Here is a 24,102-nt window from a genome sequence, read left to right on the forward strand (position 1 = left end):
CAGCCATGTGATCTCCTGCACCAGTTTTCGATAGCCTGGATGGGTCGGAGAGGAATTTTCCAGATTTTTTCTCCTCAATTGGCAAATTGGTTCCCCCCCCACCCGCCCCGGGTGATCACATGGGTTTGGGTGGGATGAATAATAAAATAAAATGGGCGGCATGGTGCCCTGTTGGTTGGCACTGTTGCCTTGTGGGATTTGGTGAAACCTAGAGTTACGATTGGATCAGCCATGATCTTGTTGAATAGTGGAGCAGGCTTGAGGGGCCGATTGGCCTACTTCTGCTCCTATCTCTTATGTTCTTATGTAAACTGAGTATCTGGTACAGGTTTGTAGTACTACCTTCACAGCTCCTTCATACAACAGGGATTTTAAATGGATCTCTGTCAGGTTATGCAGCATTGTTTGAGAAAAGACTGACAAAATGGCACAGTGGTGCAGGTAGAAGAGCCACAGCCCCAGTGAATTGTGTTCAATTCTGACCTCGTGCGCTGTTGATGTGAAGTTTGCTCGTTTCCCTTATGACCGCGTGAGCTCCCCTACAGTTCCGTGCAGAACTCTTGGGCATATATCTATAGCTAGAGTGCTAGGACTTTGCATAGTACTGTGGTAATTTTATGTGCTGTACTACACTGCTGCCATTTATATAAAAAAACTAATTTCATAACATGTATGTGCTGCTAAGCGTGATTCTGCTGTGAGTCTCCATTGTCAACTAATAGTGGGAAGGGGGCAGGGACAGGGGTATTATGGTTGGAAAGAGAGGAAGGAGTGAAAAGCATCAGAGAGACATTCTGTAATGTTTAATAAACCAGTTGTTTGGAATCAAGTGGCCTTGCCTGGGCTGGGAATGTCTGCACCCGCGTCTCTGGCACTCGTCTGCCACCTGTCCCACACCCCTCCTGTGGAGCACCACCCTCACCATCCTATATTCCTGCCAGATTTATAAACTCTCTCTCTACTTCACATTGACAAATGTAGTACTGTGCAAAAGTATTTAGCATGGTAGCTATACAAATGTTCCCCAAGACTTTTGCATAGTACTGAAGATGCTTTGGTTTCCTTCCACTTCCCAAAGTTGTTCAGGACGGAGCGTAGTTGGGGACTATAAATTGCCCCCAGACTGTAGGTGAGTGGTGATGGTAGAATGCTTGTACGTGTGTATGTGTGTTGGGGTTGGGGGAAGAGAAGGGAGAAGGTTTGTTAATGAAATGTAGGGACAGTAGATTGGGATTAATAATAATGTGACTGGCATGGGCTTGGTTATCCACAGGGCCTGTTTCTATGCTGTACCTCTCTTTTTTATTTGCTTAGTGTTGATAAAGAATATAGAATCATTGCACCTTCCTTGCATTTCCTTAATTTTATAAGGCATCATTCTAGCTGTCTGTCATGCATCTCAAAACTATGGTGTACACGGCTTGGCATGGCTTACAGTTTCATTGTTGACACAACGATTCTTTATTGCCCCAGGTGTGTGATGGTGTGCAGAAATGCTGGGCCTCACTCTACTCTTTCCAGGCTGTGGAATATCGCAGACAGAGGGGACAACCAGTATGCTCAAGCATGGGTGTGATTGTCCAGCAGATGATAACAGCCGAGACTGCAGGTGAGGATCTCTGTTTTGAATTTGAAGCATCAGTCGAGCAAGGGCTAGTGATCATTGAGTTTGTACCTATATGGAATGAAGTGGTCTTGGGCTTGAAATCAAAGCTCTAAATTATTGATCTGAAAGTTGCTTAGAATTCCACAGTGATGAGCTGCAATATATAAATTAGTACTCAATAAATCTGTAACAAAATGTTAATTTAAGTGTGTTATGCTTAAATCTTCTGACCATAACTTTTCTGCAGTATATTTGTATAACTACTCATCTTCCAATAGGGGTTGTCATTCAGGTGATAACTGTGTAATGTGTGGTGGCTTTGCCAGCAATGCTGACTTCCTGCCAATACAGTAAATGTAAAAAACTGCTATAGAGATAAAAAAGAGAAACAAAGTCTAATTATTAACTTTTATGACCTCATTGTATCTCAAGACACAGTTTTAGTGATAACTTCAGAATAATGCTATTGTTGCAGTATTGGGAAACACCAGCTAGTTTATGCATTACAGGACTTGATAAAGTGTAATTAAATATTTGAACAGGATTTCTTTTACCACGTGTAAGCTACTATTGGTTCAGAGATAGGATTTGGAGCGGCACGGTAGCGTAGTGATCAGCACAATGCTTTACAGTATGGGCCATTTGGGTTCAATCCCCGCACGGTCTGCAAGGAGTTTGCACATTCTTCCTGTGACCAGATGGGTTTCCTCTGGGTGCTCTGGCTTCCTCCCACAGTCCAAAGGCCTACCGGTTGATAGATTAATTGGCCATTGTAAATTGTCCCGTGATTAGGTCAGCGTCAAATCCCTGGAGGACTGGTTGGCATGGCTGGAAGGGTCAGAAATATTTATTCCATGCTGTATCTCAATAAATAAAAAAAAATTAAGGCAGGACATTCAATTTCTTTCTGTAAATCATGTACTGTATATAGTTCTATCTTACAAAACTGGAACGTTTAGTATCAAATCTAATGGAAGGCACTTAAGTCAATGCCATTCCAGCACTGTTAACTTTGGATGTCTCTCAGAGTTAATCTCCTGGACACGTCTATTGGCAATCCAAAAGAATAATCATTGCCTTAACCACCATTAGCTGCTGAATTGGTGACTTTCCTTCCTTTATAAATCAAATTAAAATAATTTGCTGATGATTACATAAAGTTCTGTTCCATACACAAATCCCCAGCAAGTGAATCAGTCTATGCCTGTATTCAGCAAGCCTGGACAAACTGCATTAAATATAAAGCAATAAATGACATATCATTCATGCCACATTGTGTTTGTAACCTGCAACAATAACTTCAAGGTTCAATGGCATATCTATTGCTGGATGCATTACTATCAACATTTTTGAAAATTGACCAGAAATGCAGCTATATCAACCACATAAATATTATGTCCACAAGGACAGATCAGAGGTTAGCTCACTTGTAGTGAATAGCTCACATCCTGACATTGTTCAGCATTTCCGCCACCAACAAAACAAGCCAGGAGAGGGAGAGAATCCTCTAAAGTTTCATAAGCACAAAAAGATTCTGAGAATGCTGGAAATCCAGATCAAGAAACACACAAAATGCTGGAGAAACTCAGCAGGTCAGGCAGCATCTATGGAGAGGAATAAAGAGTTGACGTCTCAGGCCAAGGCCCTCATTGTGACTATCAAGACAGCATGGATGAGGAGAGCTCAAATAGAACTCAAGAGCAAAAAAAGTCAGCTTTCTCTAAACAGTGATTTCCCCGAATGGCAGTACACTGCCAGGTTGCACTGCACCTAGGCAACTCCACAAAAACTCCTAACTTCATGACCTTACCAAAAGAAAGCAAAGTGCAGCAACTGCAGTGGAACCCTCCCACCTGCATGGCCCACTCCATTTAGATTTTTCAACATCACTAGGTTTGAATCCTGGAACACACAACAGCATTCAGAGTTGTAATTGTACTTTGCAGTCGGTGAGCATATTTAAAAAGAAATAAAATTTCTTGAAGCATATTATAATCATAGAATGTATAGATTTACTCAATATAAATTGCAAAGGAAAAGATTATTCAAGCCAGGCAATCCTTATCATTTCTGCACATACTTTAACTCATTCAGACTTCCTCTACAATTCCTTTTTCATTAAGCTTATCAAGCCTCTGCTATTATCCACGAACCTGTGTCCTCATCTAATTCACGTAGATGCCTGTTCCTCACTGGGTTTGGAAATTTTTCTTGCAGCTCCTTTGTGACAGACATGTGTTGATTGTCCGAACCGATGGATCGACACATTGCAGTTACAATGGGCTTACCAGAGAAATCTCTGACGAGCGAAAATTGTCTTTGGGCACAAGCGCTAAAGCCATGCAACAATATTGATAATCAATTATTATTAACTCCCACCAAAAATAAACAAATTGTTATGTCTAAGAAATAACAAGCAGGATAGTCAAAGCAGAGTTGGTTGATGTGGGCAGTTGGATTTTCAGAAGGCTTCTGCCAAGGTGCCACACATGAGGCTGTATAACAAGCTACAAGCCCTTGGTATAATAGAAATGATTCTAGCAGTGGCTGATTGACAGGAGGCAAAGAGTGGGGATAAAGTGAGCCTTTTCTGGTTGGCTGCCAGTGACTTGTGATTTTCCACAGGGGTCTATGTTGGGACAAATTATTTTTAATCAGTGATTTGGATGATGGAATTGATGGCTTTGCTGCAAAGTTTGCAGATGATATGAAGGTAGGTAGAGGGGCAGGTAATTTTGAGAAAGTAGAGAAACTACAGAAGGACTTGGATTAGGAGAATGAGCAAAGAAATGGCAGATAGAATACAGTGTCAGGAATTGTATGGTCATGCGCTTTGGCATAAGAAATGAAAAGGCTGACTATGTTCTAAATAGTGAGAAAATACAAAAGCTAAGGCACAAAGGGACTTGGGAGTCCTTGTGCAGGATTCCTTAAAGGTTAATTTGCAGGTTGATTCAGTGGTGAGGAAGGCTATAGCGATGTTAACATTCGATTCAAGAGGATTACTATATAAAATCAGGGATGTAATGTGGAGACTTTACAAAGCACTGGTGAGGCCTTACTTGGAGTGTTGTGAACAGTTATGGGTCACTTAGCTTAGAAAAGATGTGCTGAAACTAGAGTGAGTCCAAAGGACATTCACAAAACTGATTCCACATTTGAATGGCTTGTCTTTTGAAGGTCGTTTAATGGCTTTGGGCCCTCATTCACTGGAATACAGAAGAATGAGGGGTGACTTCATTGAAACCTATTGAATGGTGAAAGGCCTTGATAGAGTGGATGTGGAGAGGATGTTTCCTATGGTTGGAGAGTCTATGACAAGAGGACACAGCCTCAAAATAGAGGGGTGTCCTTTTAGAATGGAGATGAGGAGGAATTTCTTTAGCCAGAGAGTTGGGGATTTGTGGAATTCTTTGCCACAGACAGCTGTGTAGGCCAAGTCTTTATGTACATTTAAGGCAGATAGATTCTTGATTTGTCAGGGCATGAAACTATACGGGAAAAATGCAAGGGGTTGCAGCTGAGAGGAAAATAGGATCAGGCATGAATGAATGACGGAGCAGACTGGATGGGTCAAATGGCCTAATTCTGCTCCTATATCTTATGATCTTATTTGGATAAATTGGCAACAACGGAGTTAAATGTACAGAGGTTAATGGTTAATACAACTGTTGCCTGTTTTATGTTGTCTGTATTTACTGTCAGTTGACAAAGGAAAATTATTTCAGTCCATAATAAGCAAGAGTTCCATACTTCTGCAAGTCTTTATGGGAAGTCCCTACAGTGTCTGTTTTATGAGAAAAGCGAGCAAGTCTGTTCATGTCTTGGGTAGATCCTTGCTTTTCTGGTGTTACTGTCAATCTCGTCAGTCCAGACAAAGGGTCTCTGCCTGAAACTTCGACTATTTATTCATTTCCATTGATTCTACCAGACCTGTTGAGTTCCTGCAACATTTTGTATGCGTTGTTATTGTCAATCTTTCTGTTTTGCTCCTTCTTCGGTGCCTCCATGACCACCATCATTCATGCACGTTTCGTCAAGGTTCAGTACAAGTGTAATGTAACTTCTCTATTTTCTAAGTGCAAACAAAAAAAATTGGGAAGAAACTATTAGTTCAGGGACAGTCTGAGCGAGAAACAATTCAACAAAATTCAGAGAGGAAAAAATCACCATTTTCAAACTTGAGGAAATGGAAAAGAGAGTGATTACTTACCATAAATTACATTCCATGAAATACAGATTTAAAATTAGTGAGTAAAGCAACAATGAAGAGCAGAACAGAAATGAATGAGAATCTTACTTGCATCTAACGTCGTATCTATAAATAATGTTACAGGTGTGCTGTTTACGTGCCATCCTGTCACAGGACATCCAGGCAGAATGATTATCAATGCAAACTATGGTCTAGGAGAGGTGAGAGTCTGCAACTTTGTTCCTAAAATTTGCACCTTACCTACATTTTGTGGTTTATCTTGTACTCCGCTGACAGTGAACTGTTTTCCACAAAACAATTTAGGCATAAATATGTTTAGTTGTACTTATGCACAGCATTACTGAGCAACTTTGGGCAGAAAGTATGCACTAACCTATTTATATTCTTCTCTGCATGCACCCAAGCAAAATGTTAATGTCTTTGTGAGATTACTTGTACATTAATCTTAAATTGAGGCAGCAGGACATATCCTTTATTGGTTAGAATTAGCTTGCAGTTTAGGCTTTGAATATTATGTGTGATAACTTGCCCCAAGCTATTACCAGGCCAGCAGGAGATCCGGATCATCTCGGCGGTGAGTGAGCAAGGCGAAGGTCGGGGGATGTAAAAGACTACAGCTGCTGGAATCCAGAGAAACAAACAATCTGCTGGAGGAACTCAGTGGTTTCAGGCACCATGCCTCTTGGTGAAACTCAGTGCCAATACCAAGCTAAATACATAACATATGTGATGAGGAATCTTCATGTCATCGAATTGTTATGACACAACAGGCTGCCATCCAGCTTTGTGATTCAGTCAGATCAAATAGAGGAAATTGGGTGAATGAGAAATGATTTATTATACAAACATGAGGTAGAAGGAGAAAATTTAATGAAATGTATTTCCTTTGTTGAATCTTCAATGGATACTGTAAGGAAAAGGAGCAGAATTAGGTCATCTGACTGATCAAGTATGCTCCACTATTTGATCATGGCTGAATAATTTCCCCTCTCAACCACATTAAAAAAGAAAAGAGTATTTGTAAATTTAATTAATGCTTAATGCTAGTGAGGCGATGGCTAATAATTAGACTTGAACTTAAATTCACTACAGAAAGTTAAGTCCATCTTATAACACACACACAAGATGCTGGAGGAACTCAACAGGCCAGGCAGTATCTAGTCCATGGATGCGGCCTGGCCTGATGAGTTCCTCCAGGATTCTCTGTGTGTTATCTTGATTTCCAGCATCTGCAGTGTTATTTTTTTCCTGTTTGTGAAGTCTCTCTTTTAACCATCTTTCAAATGCAGCAGGGGCTGGCCAGTGCTGTACCAGTGATGACATGGTATTACTTAGGGTATAAACTATTAAAGATTGTCTTTAATAGGTGATTTAACTGGTGATTCTGTCTACACTGAAAGCTGCTGCATCTTTTGTGGGTAGGTATTTGTAAATTCTATGAGCATGGTAATTATTTTGATGACAAATAATAGGTGATGATTTTTTCATTGAATCTCGAGCCAGGCACATCAAAGGCCCACCATCCAGGCCATACTCTCTTCTTGCTGCTACCATCCGACAGGAGGTACAGAAGCCATAGGTCCCACACCAGCAAGTTCAAGAACAGTTATTACCCTACGATCATCAGGCTCCTGAACTAGCGTGCATAACTTCAATCACCACTTCCTTGAAATGATTCTACGACCTACGGACTCACTTTCAAGCACTCCGTACAACTCATAATCTTAGAATTATTTTTTATTTGCACATTTTGTCATCTTTTGCGCATTGGTTATTTGTCAGACTTTGTCAGTTTATAGTTTTACAAAAATAACCACATAACCATATAACAATTACACCACAGAAACAGGCCATCTCGGGCCTTCTAGAATGTGCTGAATACTTACTCTCACCTAGTCCCACCGACCTGCACTCAGCCCATAACCTTCCATTCCTTTCCTGTCCAGATACCTATCCAATTTATTTTTAAATGACAATATCAAACCTGCCTCTACCACTTCTACCGGAAGCTCATTCCACACAGCTACCACTCTCTGAGTAAAGAAGTTCCCCCTCGTGCTACTCCTAAACCTTTGCCCCCTTACTCTCAACTCATGTCCTCTTGTTTGAATCTCCCCTACTCTCAATGGAAAAAGCCTATCCACGTCAACACTATCTATCCCCCCTCATAATTTTAAATACCTCTATCAAGTCCCCCCTCAACCTTCTATGCTCCAAAGAATAAAGACCTAACTTGTTCAGCCTTTCTCTGTAACTTAGGAGCTGAAACCCAGGTAACACTAGGAAATGCTATTGTATTTCCTTTCATTCCTGTAAGTGCCTACAAGAAACTGAATCTCAAGGTAGTATATGATAACATACACTCACTTAGATAATAAATTTTCTTTGACAACTTAATTAAATAAATTCATTAGTCTGGACACTTATTTTTCTCATGCGCTGCATCAATCAAGCAAACCATCCTAACTCAACTATTTGCCAAATCCAATCATGCATTTCTGTCCTCAAGCTCTCTTTTTGTATAGTTTAATATCCTTTACTAACCCTTACATCTAAGTTTTATACACATAATTGAGAGCACCTCTGTGTCAGATGGTTATGCATCTTATTCCAAGGTTGACACTTCATTCCAGAAATAAATGAACTTGGCATTGCCCAACATCCAGTTTTCCAAATGAAAATAATATCGATAAAGAGCAAGGAAATTCATCTTTTCTTTAGGTTTACTATAAGTGGGTATTGTGGGCAAGTCCAACATTAATTACCTTTTTTTTAAATTATTGCCCTTGTGAAAGTATCTTTGAATCACCTTTTTGAACTGCTGCATTCCTTCCATTCCAGTTCTACTGGTTCTAATGTTGGCTAATGAGGCCAGTGTAGGATCTGTAAATTCTGCCATGATTGATGTAAGAAGGTGATTGACATGGAGGGTAGATGTGAGGTGATCTTTTTTTCCGTTTTCACTGTGTTGTTGCATTGTGCTGACAAAGACATTTTGAATTCCCACTGTGCCTGGTTGTTCCTCATCCATTTTGATCACATGAAGTAATTAAGTGAGTTGCATTCTTTCATGGAAGCTTTGAGAACATGCCCACTTCTTTCTCTGCCTCTCTGGTAATCTCTTATCATGACAGAGTTCAGAGCAGAGTTCCACTTTCAGGGGTCTTGTGAGGCATGGGCAGCTTTGGGAGCTGGTTACGTGAGATTAAAACTTCAAGGCTCGGGACGTTGACGTGGGAAAGGAGGCTAATATTCATTTGCTTATCCTGCCAGTGGATCTGCATGGTTTTTTTTGGGAACAGTGTTAATGGTAAAGGTACTGTTGAGCAAGAAGTTGCAGGAATTAGACTAAGAGAAATGACAATATAATTCCAAGGGGGGATGATATATGATTGTGGAGGAGAGCCTTCATGTCATGTTGGATCCATGCATCTCATGCCTTTGTCTTAGTAGAAGTTGTTGAACTGGGAGGTGCTGTCAAAGTGGCTTTGCTGATTAATTGGCATGCATTTAATAGATGCTGCAGTCTGTATTCACACTGTACCAGTAGCAAAGGGAATGAAAGTTCAATTTGAGGAATAAGATGCGAGTTGGATGGTTTGCTGTGACCAAGATGGTATCAAGTACTTGTGTGTTGTGCAAGCTGCACTCACTCAGGTTTGTGAGTTATTCTATCACACTCCTGACTGCCTTGTGGATAATGGGAAGGCATTGGGATGTTAGGAGACTCCAAACTGCCCATCCTCTCACCTGCTCTTGTAACCAAGTACATGTGTAGCTGATTCCGATGTGCTTCTGCATGATGGTGACTCTGAGATGCTGATGGTGGGGAATTGGCTGATGGCAGCTCCATTGAATGCCAGGAGTAGGTGGATGCAGACACGATGCTCCCCTTTGTCGTGAATGTCTAGATCTTAAATGTTGTGGTTGTATGATAAAGGATTGGAACTGACATGAGGAGGCAATTGTTTACTTAGAGATCATAAAACATATGAGCATAATAAGGCCATTTGGTCCCTATTCCAGCATTCAAGCAGTTTACTATCTCATACAACCTCATTCTTCTACCTTCTCTCCGTGACCTTTGAAGCCCCAACTAATCAAGAATCTATCAACCTTTGCTTTAAATTTATCCAATGACTTGGTCTCCTCAGCTATCTATGGGAATAAATTCTACAGATTCACCAACCTCTGGCTAAAGAAATTCCTGCTCATCTCTGTTCTAAAGGGACATCCTTCAATTCTGAGGCTGTGCCTTCTAGTCCCAGATTCTTCCAATATTGGAGACATACTCTCCAATTTCACTCTATCTGGGCCTTTCAGTGGTAAACCAATGGAGTTTTCCACCAAGTCTCTGAATATATTTAGGATGGAGATTCTTTTCTAAACAGCAAAGATAGAAGTATGTGTGAGAAAGGGAAAGCATATGGAATCAATATGTAAGATTAGCAATGATTATGCAGAATAGTGGAGCAGAGTGACCCATTCCATTCCTACTTTACTTTGTTTTTAAGTATCACCAGCTTTTTCTGCTTTTTTTTCCCATATTTCTAGCATCTCTGGTGTTTTGATGTTTGTTTATTAAAATAATACATAAGCAGAAACCAGCATTCCCTTCCTAATTTTTACTCTGCAGTTCCCATTCTGCTGCCAAAACAAACTTAAACTCTCTCCAACAAAATTAACAAAACCACCGAGGTAAGGAAGTGATGGAAAAACTTTATAAAAATATTAACTATCTCATAAGTGCACATTTCTGGTTGCCACACGGGAGGAAGGATTTGTATTGCAATGGTACAGGAGGCTCACCAGGGACTCTGCCTGGAATGTGGTGTTTTAATTATGAGGAGAGAGGCTGAGGGGAATCTGATGGACATAAATAAAATTGAGGATCATTGAAAGAGTAGGGAGTAGGAAACCTCCCTCCTTAGCAGATGACTCCAAGACTTGAGGGCATAGTTGTGGTTAAGGATTAAGAGGTTTAAAAGGGACGATGATGCTGTGTTAAATGCTGAATCACTAAAGCAGCCAGCCTAAGTCAGGCCTCGAGGCAACAATTAAATTTAAAATAGAGACACTCGCAAACAGATTTATGCTGTATCTTTTATATTTTCCTCTAGTCTGTAGTGAAAGGTCTTGCAGAACCTGACACCATCACCCTCTCATGCAGTCCAAAAGGACAATGTCACATCCTCAAGAAGGAAGCTGGAGCAAAGCAGAAACAGTTCCGACAAGCAGGTAATTGGTGGAGGCAAACCAGTGACTGCCGGCTTTTAGAAGCCCTGAGGAATACAACTAGTCCCTACAAACAGCTGAATTTTTGTTGAGGCAGGAATTAAAATGTTAAGCATGTCAAACCTCAACCCAAACCCACTTCGAAACTGCACAATTGCACTTTTCCAATTTAATAAAGACATACTTTCATGTCATATAAAATGATATAATTTCTTGTACAACACACAAGCTCGATCTGTAAATTTTACCCCATCCATCTGTATAATCTCTGACAATAAGAAACTGATAAGCATTCAGCCAGCCCTGATGGCAATCAGGCAACATTTTTGCAATGAGCTCCCAAACTGTTATTTTCCCATGTCTTCTCCAACTTTCAAAATGCGGTCTCCTTTGTGATCACATGCAAAACTCTCACTGCATCTTGTCCCTGAGGCACACTAAACCTTCTCTCCCTAATTAGCCACAGAACCTCTCCACAATCAGTCCTTCTCTCTCCCTCCCTAGCCCCAATTCCCCCACCAGATCACTCCAACCACCTTCCCCTTCCACAATTACTCCCAACTTCAGCCCTTCACTCCAAATTATTAAATAAAAGGAAACCAGAGTCTGAATCCAAATTGATTAGAGGAAATGAGGCCTATTCTCCACACTTATCAGAGCCTTTTAACAATTTCAGATGAGGGCGGAGTTGTGGTTGAAAACACTTCAGTTTCAGATGCTTCAGAATGTTGCCTGACAGAGGATATGATTCTGAGATTGGGACAAGTGGCCTTTCAGGTTTGTATTATTTCTTGCAGAATATTTATAATTGGTGAATATAGAAACAGTGCAGCATTGGAATAGGCTGGCGACCTAACTAATCCTATCTGCCTGCATACAATCTGTTTCTCTCCATTCCCTACCTGTTTGTGCATCTGTCTAAATGACTCTTAGATTACTGTCATATCTACTTCTGCCACTTCCCCTTCTAGGTACCTGCCACTCTCAGTTATATAAAAAAAAACATCCTTTTAACTATCTAACCCATCTAACCTTGAATCTGTGTCCTTTTGTATTTCATATTTCCACCTGGGATGAAAATCGCTGGGTATCTACCTACTTGCCTTTCATTAATTCTATATAATTAATATTAATCAACTTCGTCTATTTATAAACAGTAATGTTATGTGTATAGACAACCAGTTGATGACGCAATGATGTCCTGTTCATAATTCTATATTGAGTGTGCTTGGGAAAGGATTTGGGAATAGCAGGTGAAAGGTAAATACAGAACAAGGCAGCATGGTGAAGCAGAATTTAATGCTGACGCCTCATGGCTCCTGGAATCCAGTTTTATTTTTGACTTTGGGTGTTGTCTGAGTAGAGTTTGCACATCCTTGCTGTGTATTTCCTCCCATACCCCAAACTAGTTGGTTAATCGGCTGTAGGACCATATCCCTTAATTTCAGTTGACGGCAGAAAGAAACAAAGGGGATGTGTGAGAGGGTTGTATATGGTTTTATATATATGTACTTTGATAAGAAATTTACTTTGAAGAGGGGTACAGTGTAGGAATCAAGGAGAAGGGAATGGAACTGATAGCTTTGCATTCCTAATGATCAGTGTAGACATCTGTATCCAGCCTCCTGATGCACCATCAATAGCTCTCGGAGACGTGAGGCGAGATATAGGCTTTTATTGGCTGGAAGAAAGAACAAGCAGCAATTGATCACCACATTGCGTCCTGGAGACTGAGGCCGGGGCAGTGTCTCCAATCACCTTTATACCGGGGTCCGTGGGAGGAGCCACAGGAGCAGTCAGCGGGGGGGGGGGGCGGGGGGGCGGGGGGGCGTGTCCAGACAGGTATATGTAGTTCATCCCACCTCCATCTTAATATGTTAGAAGTGAAATAATATCATTAGCACACAGGCTTCATTAAATATTAGTATATGTTTCAAGGAGGTGATTACAAAAGAGAATTTTACAAGTGAGCCAAAAAGGTTTAGGAAGTTCAAAAAAGTTAGGACTCAACTGGCTGTAGACATGATGACAGTAGAGGCAGACTCTTGATCAGGGACGCAGAGATACTGGTACATTGTCGGAGTGGAGGGATTGCCAGGGATGGAGATGGGGATTGTCAGTCAGAGGTTTTGTATTGACAAAGTGCTGAACCAGGAGTGAGTACAGGACTGGTGTGTTTAGAGAAAACTTGTGCAAGCTGGAATATAGGCAGCAGGGTTTCAAAAGGGCTGAAATTCATGAAAGCTGTATAGTGGAGGCCAGATTGAGATAGCTTTGGAAATATCATATCTATATTCACAAAGGCATGCACACCGGAATATGAGTAGACGTAAAGGCATGAACATTTTCTTTGTCTTTGTACCCCAGGTGCAAAAAATCTACAGAACTCCAAGGGATATTGAGTGGGCAATAAAAGATTCTCACATTTACTTACTGCAGGTAAGATTTTTTAAATACTGCAAAACAGCAGCACACTTTGCATAATGCTTTACAGCACCACCAACCTTGCGATCACAGTCGGGGTTAAATTCCAAACTACTGTGGTAACGAATCTGCCTGTTCACCTTGTGACTGTGTCAGTTTCCTTCAGGTGCTCAAGTAATGGCCCATATTCCAAAGATTATTAAATTATGGGCATGATGGCGACACTTGTGGGCAGTGCCAGCATGTCCATGGGCCGTTGATTGTTGAGACAAGTGAAGGAGATGTCCTCCTTTTTCAAAGAAAGGGGCTTCCCTTCCTCCACCATCAACACTGCCCTCAACTGCATCCCTTCCATTTCACACATGTTTGGTCCTACCCCATCCCCCTGCCACCCTACCAGGGATAGGATTCCTCTTGTCCTCACCTACCACCCCACCAGCCTTCGCATCTAGCACATAACTCTCTGGAACCTCCCCAATCTCCAATGGGATCCCTCCACCAAGCATATTTTTACTCTGACTCTCCCCCCACTTTCTGCTTTTCACAGGGCCTCCCTTGTCTATTCGTTCCTCTCTGCTGATCTCCCAGCTGGTACTTACCCTTGCAAGCAGAAGAAATACCCCAACTACCCTACACCACCTCCTTCGCTACCATTCAGAGCCCCAAGCAATCCTTCCAGGTGAGGCAACACTTCACCTGAGAGTCTATTGGGGTCATATGCTGTGTCTGGTGTTCTTGGTTGGTCTCCTGTACATTGGTGAGACCTGACGTAGGTTGGGAGATTGTTTTGCTGAGTGCCAACGCTCTGTCCACCGGAAGAAGCGGGGTCTCCTAGTGGACACCATTTTAATTCTACTTTCCATTCCCATTCCGATATGTCAATTGATGGCCTCCTCTACTGTCACACTGAGGCTATACTCAGTTGGAGTAACAACACCTTATATTCAGTCTGGGTAGCATCCAACCTGATGGCATGAATATCGATTTCCCGAACTTCTGGTAATGGCCTGGGAACCCCCCCCCCCCCCACCAATCCCCATCCCTTTTCCCTCCTTCACCTTATTTCCTTGCATTCCCATCAACTCCCTCCTTTTCTTTTTTCCATGGCCTTCCCTTCTCTCCAGTTGGACTCTCCCTTTGATGCACCATCAATAACTCACACTGAGACGTAAGGCGAGATATCGGCTTTTATTGACTGGAAGAAGGAACCAGGAGTGAGTGTCCATCATACTATGTCCTGGAGACTGAGGCCGAGCGTCAGGCCTCAGATCGCCTTTATACAGGGGCCTGTGGGAGGAGCCACAGGAGCATTCAGCAGGGGGCGTGTCCAGACAGGCACATAGTTCACCACACCCTTCTTCGGCCCTGCATCTCTTTTTTTTTTCTCCAGTCCTGCCGAAGGGTCTCGGCCCAAAACGTCAACTCTACTCTTTTCCGTAGGGGCTGCCCGTCCTGCTGAGTTCCTCCAGCATTTTGTGTGTGTTGCTCGGATTTCCAGCAGCTACAGATTTTCACTTGTTTGTGACGCATTTCTTTGTGTGTTTGGATGTTTCGATGTACATGTGACAAATACCGCTAATCTCTTGTACAAACCGAACTTCCCAACTCAGCCATCTGTACCTGGAGCACAGAGCAGCAACTTGAGAGCACAATGAGTCACAGTTTCCCATTCCGTTCCTTGTACTCTTCAACAGGTCAACACTTATAGTGTAATGACATTATGCAATCAAAACAACACAAATCTACCTTGATCTTAACTCTGATTGACAGTAATCCTTAAAATCACCTGCTGGCAGATGATTTTAAACTACTTCGGATTATATTTAGAAGAGAAATTGTTTGAAGAATTTTGATGGCCAGGCTTACTGATATTTTAGTCAGAGGAAGATATTTGGAAATTTGTTATTATCCTTGGTTCTCCAGGCTTGCATTCATTGGCTGCTCTCTGGTGCACAGCACTGATATAAAATGGTGAATTAGGGTGTATTTTTGAGACTATAAAAAAACTAACAGAAATAGAAGGAGATGTGGGCCAGTGATTCTTGAGCACATGTATTTCATTTGGCAATAGATTCGTATCAAGTGCCAGGGTAGCGAGGCATTTAGGGCAACACTTTACAGAATCACCTCTGAGAGGACCACAGTCTTGTCATGGTTTGGAGGCTTATGTGCCTCAGTGACCCGGAGAACCATACTGGCTGGAGTCAGGGCTTTACGCTTTGGCTCTTGGTGGGGTCACACATGCCAAACAGGTCAATGGGTAGAGCCCAGACTAAGAGTGGTCCACCAGTCCTCCAGATTCAGGGGTTAATTCAGGGCTAACAACCCTGAATAGCAAAACAAAATTGTTATGGAAACAGCAATGTAGAACCCCCCCCCTCCCACCGCTGAGTACAAAGGTATTCCTGGGTCTCCACTCAAGACTTCCATCACTAACAGTAGTGAAAACCGAGAGGAAGCTACTGACACGATGAAGGAAGCCCTGAACACTGCCAGAGATGGAGGGCCTTAACTGCTGCCCTAAGTGCCAGCGGCGTAACAGGCAGTGAATAAGTTTACAGAAGCAGCGATCAGCAGTCGTGTTTAAATTCCTGTGGCTGTCTTTAAGGAGTTTATGCTTTCTCCCCATCACTGTGTGGGTCTCCTCCAGGTGCTCTGGTTTCCTCCCACATTCTGAAGAAATATGGGTTAGGGCTATGTTGGTGCCGGAAGTGCACTGACACTTGAGGGCTGCCCACTGCACATCCTCGGATGGTATTGGTTGTCGACACAAAACCACACATTTACTGTGTGCTTTGATGTACATGTGACAAATAAAACTAATTTTCTATAAATGGACACAGTGAGTAGATTAATATCAAATGTCCCCCCCACCCCCGCATTCTTCTAAACACCAGCAAGTACAGGTCCAGACCCATAAAAGACTCCTCATACATTAACCCTTTCACTCCCAGAAATGTTCACGTGAAACTCCTCTGGACCCTCTGCAGTGCCATCACAACCTTTCTTAAATAAGGAGCCCCAAACTATTCACAGTACTCCCAGTGTGACCAACATCTTATAATGTCTCAGCATTACATCCCTTATATTCTAGCCCTCCGGAAATGAATGCTAACATTGCATTTGCCTTCCTTACCACTGACTCAATCTACAAGTTAACCTTTAGAGAATCCTGCAGAAGATTGCTGAAGTCCCTTTGCACTTCTGATTTTTGAATTTTCTTTATGATTAGAAAATAGTCTACACCTTTATCCCTTCTACATGTACATAAACTTCCCTATTGCCACTTCGATCTGCCACTTCTTTGTCCAAGTATCCAATGTGTCCAAGATCTTCTGCAGACTCGCTGTTTCCTGAACACTACTTGCTCCTCCATCATCTTTGTATCATCTGCAAACTTGGCCACAAAGTCATGAATTCTGCTGTCCAAATCATTGACATGTAGCGTGAAAAGAAGCAGTCCCAATGCCAAACCCTCTGGAACACTACTTGTCACAGGTAGCTACCCAGAATAGCTTCCCTTTATTCCTACTCTTTGCCTCCTACCAATCAGCCAGTCTTCTATCTGCGTTAGTATTTTTGCTCTTGTATTGTTAAGCAGTCTCATGTTCAGCCTTCTGAAAATCCAAGTAAACAGCACCCATTAACTCTCCTATGTCTAACCTACCTGTTACTTCCTCAAAGAATTCCAGTAGATATGTCAGGCAAGATTTCCACTCACAGAAACCATGCTGAATTTGGCCTATTTTATCATGTGTGTTCAAGTCAACCAAAACTTCATCCTTATAATGGACTCCAACATCTTCAGCATCACTGAAATCAAGTTAATTGGCCTTATAATTTCCTCTCTTCTGCCCCCCCTTCTTAAAGAGTGGTATGACATTTGCAGTTTTCCAGACCTCCAGAACCATAAAAGATCAAGTGATTCTCGAAAGATCACTACTAATGCCTCTGCAATTTCTTCAGCTACCTCTTTCTGAGCCCTGGGGTGTAGTCCATTTGGTCCAGGTGAGTTAACTACCTTCAGACCTTTCAGATTTTCAAGCACCTTCTCTTTAGATATAGTGGCTACACACAGTTCTGCCCCCTGTCATACTCAAATTTCTGGTATACTGCTAGTGTCTTCCACAATGAAGACTGGCACAAAATACTTATTGTGCTGATCCACTATTTCTTTGATTCCCCCATTACTACCTCTCCGGTGTAATTTTCTAATGGTTCAATATCAACTCTTGCTTCTGTTTTACTCTTTATATATCTGGGGGAAAAAAACTTGCTGTCTTCTTTGATATTATTGACTTTCTTGTCTTCATATTTCATCTTTTCTCTCCTTATGGTTTGTTCAGTTGCATTCTGCTGATTCTTTTTAAAACGCTTTCCAATCCTCCAACTTCCTACTAATTTTTGCCAACTCTTTTGCTTTTCTGCTGTATTTGACTTTCCTTGTCATGCATGGTTGCCTCATTCTCCCTTTAGATTTGTGATGTATCTGTCCTGCACCTTCCTTACTTGAGGAAAGATGTACTGGCTTTGGAGGCGGTGAGGGAGGAGGGTCACAAAGTTGGATCCAGAGATGAAGGGGTTATCCTATAAGGAATGATTGAGTTGTCTGGGACAGTACTTGCTGAAATTCAGAAGGAGAAAAACAATCCTATCAAAACACATAAAATTATGAATGGGGTTGATAAGCTAGAGGCAGGAAAGTTGCTTCCACTGTTAAATGAGAGAACACAGCCTCAGGTTTCAGGGGAATGTACTCAGTGACCACTTTATTAGGTACATATGTTGACTTCTGTTGTAGAAACTATCTTTTGCACACCACCATTACAATGCATGATTATTTTAGTCACCTTCCTGTCAGCATGAACAAATCTGGCTATTTTCCTTTGACTTCCCTCGTTAACAAGGCATTTTCACCCACAAAACTGCTGCTCACTGAATTTTTTTTAATGTGTTGTTTGCATCATTCTCTTTTAACTCTGAAGACTCTTTTGATATTCTTAACACAACCTGTCTGACACCAGCAATCAAAGTCACTTAGATCACATTTTTTCTCTATTCTGATATTTGGTCTGAACAACAACTGAACCTCGGGACCATGTCTGCAAGCTTTTATGCACTGAGTTGTTGCCACGTGATTGGCTAATTAGATTTTTGCATTAACAAGCTGGTGTGCCCAAAAAAGTAGCTTCTGAGTGTAGATTTAGGATGGAAATGAGGAGAGATTTTTCCCCCAGAGAGCAAACATGGAGCCCCCCCACAACTTTCTGCTTTCCGCAGGGATTGCTCCCCATGACTCCCTTGTCCATTTGTCGTCCCCCCCCCCCCCCGCCATCCCTTCCCACCGATCTCCCTCCTGGCATTTATCCTCGTAAGCGGAACAATTGCTACACCTGCTCTTACACTTCCTCCATCACTACCATTCAGGGCCCCAGACAGTCCTTCCAGGTGAGGCAACACTTCACCTATGAGTCGACTAGTGTGGTATACTGCATTCGTTGCTCCCGGTGTGGTCTTTTATGTATTGGTGAGACCCGACGCAGACTGGGAGACCATTTCGCTGAACATCTATGCACTGTCCGCCAGAGAAAGCAGGATCTCACCGTGGCCACACATTTTAATTCCACGTCCCATTCCCATTCTGATATGTCTATCCATGGCTCCTCTACTGTCAAGGTAAAGCCACATTCACGTTGGAGGAACAACACCTTATATACCGGCTGGGTAGCCTCCAACATGATGGCATGAACATTGACTTATCTAACTTCCGTTAATGCCCCTCCTCCCCTTCTTACCCCATCCTTGATATATTTAGTTTTTTTTCCCCCTCCTCCTTTTTCTCTTTGTCTTTTTGCCCATCACGCTGCCTGCTCTCCATCTCCCTCTGGTGCTCCCCTCCCTCCTTCTTTCTCCCTAGGCCTCCTGTCTCTTTCCCTTCTCCACCTCTGTATCCCTTTTGCTAATCACCTTTCCGGCTCTCAGCTTCACCCTGCCCCCTCTGGTCTTCTCCTATCATTTCGCATTTTCCCCTCTCCCTCTTACTATATTTCCTTTGTCCTGACGAAGGGTCTCGGCCCGAAACGTCGACAGTGCTTCTCCCTATAGATGCTTCCTGGCCTGCTGTGTTCCACCAGCATTTTGTGTGTGTTGCTTTCTCCCAGAGAGTAGTGTATCTGTAGATTTCTTCTGCCAGGGAAGCAGTAGAGGCTGCCTCATTTAAATATATTTAAGACCCACTTTGACAGATTTTTCACAGGGGAATTAATGAGAAAATGCAGGTATGTGGAGCTGAGTCCATAACCAGATCAGCCATGATTTTATTGAGTGTTGGTGTAGGCTTGATGGGCCAGATGGCCTACTCCTCCCATTTCTTATGTCCTTATGAACCCTTGTGTTAAAGGTTTGAATTGAGTTGAAAATAACATTGAGATGGAATAACAGAATAATGGAATAAATTGCTTGCTCGATTGGATGTAAAAGTTTCCTATTCAGAACTCCAAATTATCACATCTGTGTATCTGTGGCATATAATTTCCACTATGATAGCCAAATTCCTTGAGAATAAAGTACTTAAACTTTACAGAATTTACAGCACTGTGAAACATGAGTAATCTGTGGACTCCAAGATGATGATAGTTCGCAAGGCGCAGAAAAGGTATATCCCTCAAGAGAAAAAGTTCTTAACTGGTAGGGGTAGACAACTGTGGCTGACAAGGGAAGTTAAGGACTGCATAAAAGCCAAGGGAAGGGCATATAAAGTAACAAAGTGAGTGGGAAGTTGGATGATTGGGAAGCTTTTAAAATCCAACAAAAGGCAAATTTTAAAAAAGCTATACGAAGGGAAAAGATGAAATATGAGGGCAGACTAGCCAGTAATATAAAGCAGGACACCAAATGTTTGTTTCAGTTATGTAAAGAGTAAAAGGGAGATGAGGGTGGATATTGGACCACTGGAAAGTGATGCAGGAGAGGTAATAATGGGGAACAAAGAAATAGCAGATGAATTTAATAAGTACTTTACATCTGTCTTCACTGTGGAAGACACTAGAATCTTGAGAACTAAGTACAGGGACACAAATGAGAGCATCCTGACTGGCTGCCTGGTGTGGGAACTGTACTTCCCTTAATTGCAGGATTCTGCAGAGAGTGGTGTGGACAGCCCAGCGCATCTATAGTTGTGAACTTCCCATGATTCAGGAGATTTACAGAGACAGGTGTGTTTTTTTTTAATAAAAAGGCCTGTAGGATCACTGGGGACCCTAGTCACCCCAACCACAAGCACATAAGCTGCTACCATCTGGGAAAAAGTACTGCAGCATAAAAGTCAGGAGCAACAGACTCCAGACAGCTTCTTCCACTAGGCCATCAGACTGATTAACTCATGCTGATTTGAGTGTATTCGATGTTACATTCATTGTTCTATTTATTACAAATTACTATGATTGCACATTGTACATTTAGATGGAGACATAACGTAAAGATTTTTACTCCACATGTATGTGAAGGATGTAAGAAATAAAGTCAATTCAATAGCTGTGTGCCAAAGGTGCATGAGTGTCAGGGAGCTGGAGTGAGGCCCATTGCTATTATAAAGGAAAAATTGCCAGGCAGACTCTTAAGGTGGATGAGTCACCTGAACCAGGTGGACTACATCCCAGCGTCCCGAGAGAGGTTGCTGAAGAGATAGCTTTTGTCATGATCATTCAAGAAACACTTGATTCTGGCATGGTGCCGGAGTACTGGAAGATTGCAAATGTCACTCTGCTCTTTAAGAAGAGAGGAAGACAAAAGAAGTAAAATTATTGACCAGTTATCCTAACCTCGCTGGCTGGGAAAGTTTTGGAGTCTATTATTAAGAATGCAGTTTCGGGGTACTTGGAGACCCCAAAAGTAAGTCAAAGTCAGCATGGGTTCTGTTAAGGGAAATTTTACCTGACAAATCTGTTGGAGTTCTTCGAGGAAGTAACAAGCAGGTGGACAGAGGAGAAGCAGTAGATGTCATTTACTTGGGTTTTCAGAGGTCATTTGATAAGGAGCAACACATCAGGCTACTTAAGATAAAATCCTATGATGTTACAGGAGAGATACTGGCATGAATAGCAGAATGGCTGACAGGCAGGAGGCAGTGAGTGGGAATAAAGGGGGCCTTTTTTGATTGGCTGTCGGTGACTAGTGGTGTTCCTTAGGGGTCAGTAGTGGGAACGCTACTTTTCACTTTGTTTTTCATTGATTTTGATAATGGAATTGATGGCTTTGAGGCAAAGTTTGCGGTTGATACAAAGATAAGTGGGGGGTAGGTGGTGCTGAGGAAGCAATGCGATTGCAGCAGGAGCAGGACTTGGACAAATTGGAAGAATGGACAAAAAATAGCAGATGGAATACAGAGCTGGGAAATGTATGCTATACATTTTGGTAAATAGTGTGAATTATTAGCTATATGGGGAGGAGTTTCAAACATCAGGTGTACAGAGGGACTTCAGAGATCTAATGCAAGACTCCCAGAAGGTTAATTTACAGGTTGAGTCTATGGTAAAGAAAGCAAATGCAAGGTGACATTTATTTCAAGGGGAACAGAATATAAAAAAGCGAGAAGATAATGCTGAGGTTTCATAAGATGTTAGTCAAGTCACACTTGGAGTATTGTCAAAAGCCTTGGGCTCCATATCTCAGAAAGGGTGGATGTTGCATTGGAGCGAGTCCAGAGAAGGTTCATTAGGATGATTCTGGGGATGAAGGGGGTAACATACGAGGAGCATTTTGGCAGCTTTTGGTCTGTGCTCACTGGAGTTCAGAAGAATGCGGGTGAGTCTCATTGAAACCTACCAAATGTTGAAAGGACTAGATAGGGTGGCTATGGAGAGGATGTTTCCTTCGGTGGAGGTATCCAGAACTAGAGTCACAATCTCAAAATTGGCGGGGGGTGGGGGGGGGGAGGGTGATCTTTTAGAATAGAGGGAAGGACAATTTTTTAGCAAGTGGCAAGTGAATCTGTGGAACCCTCTTCCACAGACTGCAGTGGAAGCCAAGTCCTTGCACATATTTAAGGTGGAAGTTGATAGTTTCCTGATTGGTCAGGGCATCAAATGACATGGGGAGAAGGCAGGTGTATGGGGTTGAATTGGGATCTGGAATCAGTCTTGATGGAATGGCAGAGCAGGCTTGATGAGCTATGTGGCCTAATTCTGCTCCTCTGTCTTATGATGTGTATTTTTTATTCATTATTATGATTTAGATGCTACTGGCAAACAAATCCAAATTGTTTGCCAGACCATATTGGCCTGATGTTGATGATACTGAGTGCTTTTCCATCAGCAATAGTAGTGCGAGACTGGAATCCCACTGAGTCATATCACAAGTTTTCCTTCTCCTTGATGCACTGGTGAAAGAGTATTTTTGTTAGAGCAAGGTTTGCCAATTGCTTGTGATGATGAATTAACCTGATTCTCTGTGACTGGGCACAGATACAGCTCAGTAGGCTGTGGAAAGCACAGACAAGCCAGATCATCTTGGTGTTCACCTGGCAAAGAATCTCATTTAGTCCCTCAACACCACTCCGTAGCAAAGAAAGCCCAGCAGCGTCTCTACTTTCTGTGTAGGAATCTTTAGAGGAAAGATTGTTAGTCAATCTTTCCTCTATCTCTTTTGTTCCTAAGAAAACGGCCCTAATGTTAGATATACTCAGTGGCCACTTTGTTAGGTACACCTGCTCGATAATGCTAATTTCTAATCAGCCAATCACGTGCAGCAACTCAATGCATAAAGGCGTGCAGACATGGTGAAGAGGTTCAGTTGTTGTTCAGACAAAACATCAGAATGGGGAAGAAATATGATCTAAGTGATTTTGGATGTGGAGTGATTGTTGGCACCAGGGAGGGTGGTTCCTGTAATTTCTATGCTCAGCAGTCTCTAGAGTTTACCGAAAATGTTGCAGAAACAAGCTTTTAAAAATCCAGTGAGTGGCAGAAAATGCCTTGCTAATGATAGAGGTCAGAGGACAACGGCTAGACTGGTTAAAGCTGTCAGAAAGGCGACAGTAACTCAAATAAACACGTGTTGCAACAGTATTGTGTGGAAGAGGTGGATGGGCTACATCAGTGGAAGATCAGAAACAAGCACTCAGTGGCCAATTTGAGGTACAGAAGATACCAAATAAAGTGACCATCGAGTGTATGTGTTAATGCTTTGAATTGTAATTTTTGTTCTAAGGCTGACACTCTGTTAAGAATTCTGTCATGTGACACTGAAGGTGGCAACATTATAGATAGTTCTAATGGCAGTCTTGAATAAACTATTCATTAAATGCAACATTTTGGGTTTGTTGCACTGGATTTCCATTATTTTCAGAATCGCTTGTCTTTGTGGTAATGAACTATATATAATTTGTTTGAACTCTTTGCATGATGTGTACATATGTTTGCACACCCTGAAATGAACTCGAAGGTTGAGAAGCTACCGAGCAGACAAACTTTGCCTCCTACATTGGCAACGAAGAGATAAAGAATCACAGCCATTAAAGATAACCAAAATAATCAAGGGCATTGAGTCACACACAAAATACCAGAGGAATTTAGCAAGACAGGGAGCATCTATGGAGAGGAATAAAGGGTTGGCATTTCAGGGAGAG

At 42.1% G+C, this 24,102-nt stretch overlaps 1 protein-coding gene across 1 annotated transcript in view; it reads left to right on the forward strand.

Moving 5' to 3' along the window:
- Positions 1–24,102, forward strand: part of LOC132406997 (putative phosphoenolpyruvate synthase) — a 201,257-nt gene that overhangs the window by 70,046 nt on the left and 107,109 nt on the right. The window contains exons 15-19 of the mRNA XM_059993185.1: positions 1,474–1,609; positions 5,943–6,019; positions 10,940–11,057; positions 11,731–11,831; positions 13,422–13,493. Coding sequence (XP_059849168.1) covers positions 1,474–1,609; positions 5,943–6,019; positions 10,940–11,057; positions 11,731–11,831; positions 13,422–13,493 — 504 coding nt within the window. The remainder of the gene's footprint in view (positions 1–1,473; positions 1,610–5,942; positions 6,020–10,939; positions 11,058–11,730; positions 11,832–13,421; positions 13,494–24,102) is intronic.

The sequence above is a fragment of the Hypanus sabinus genome, chromosome 17, assembly GCF_030144855.1.
Source record: "Hypanus sabinus isolate sHypSab1 chromosome 17, sHypSab1.hap1, whole genome shotgun sequence".
Taxonomy (NCBI): domain Eukaryota; kingdom Metazoa; phylum Chordata; class Chondrichthyes; order Myliobatiformes; family Dasyatidae; genus Hypanus; species Hypanus sabinus.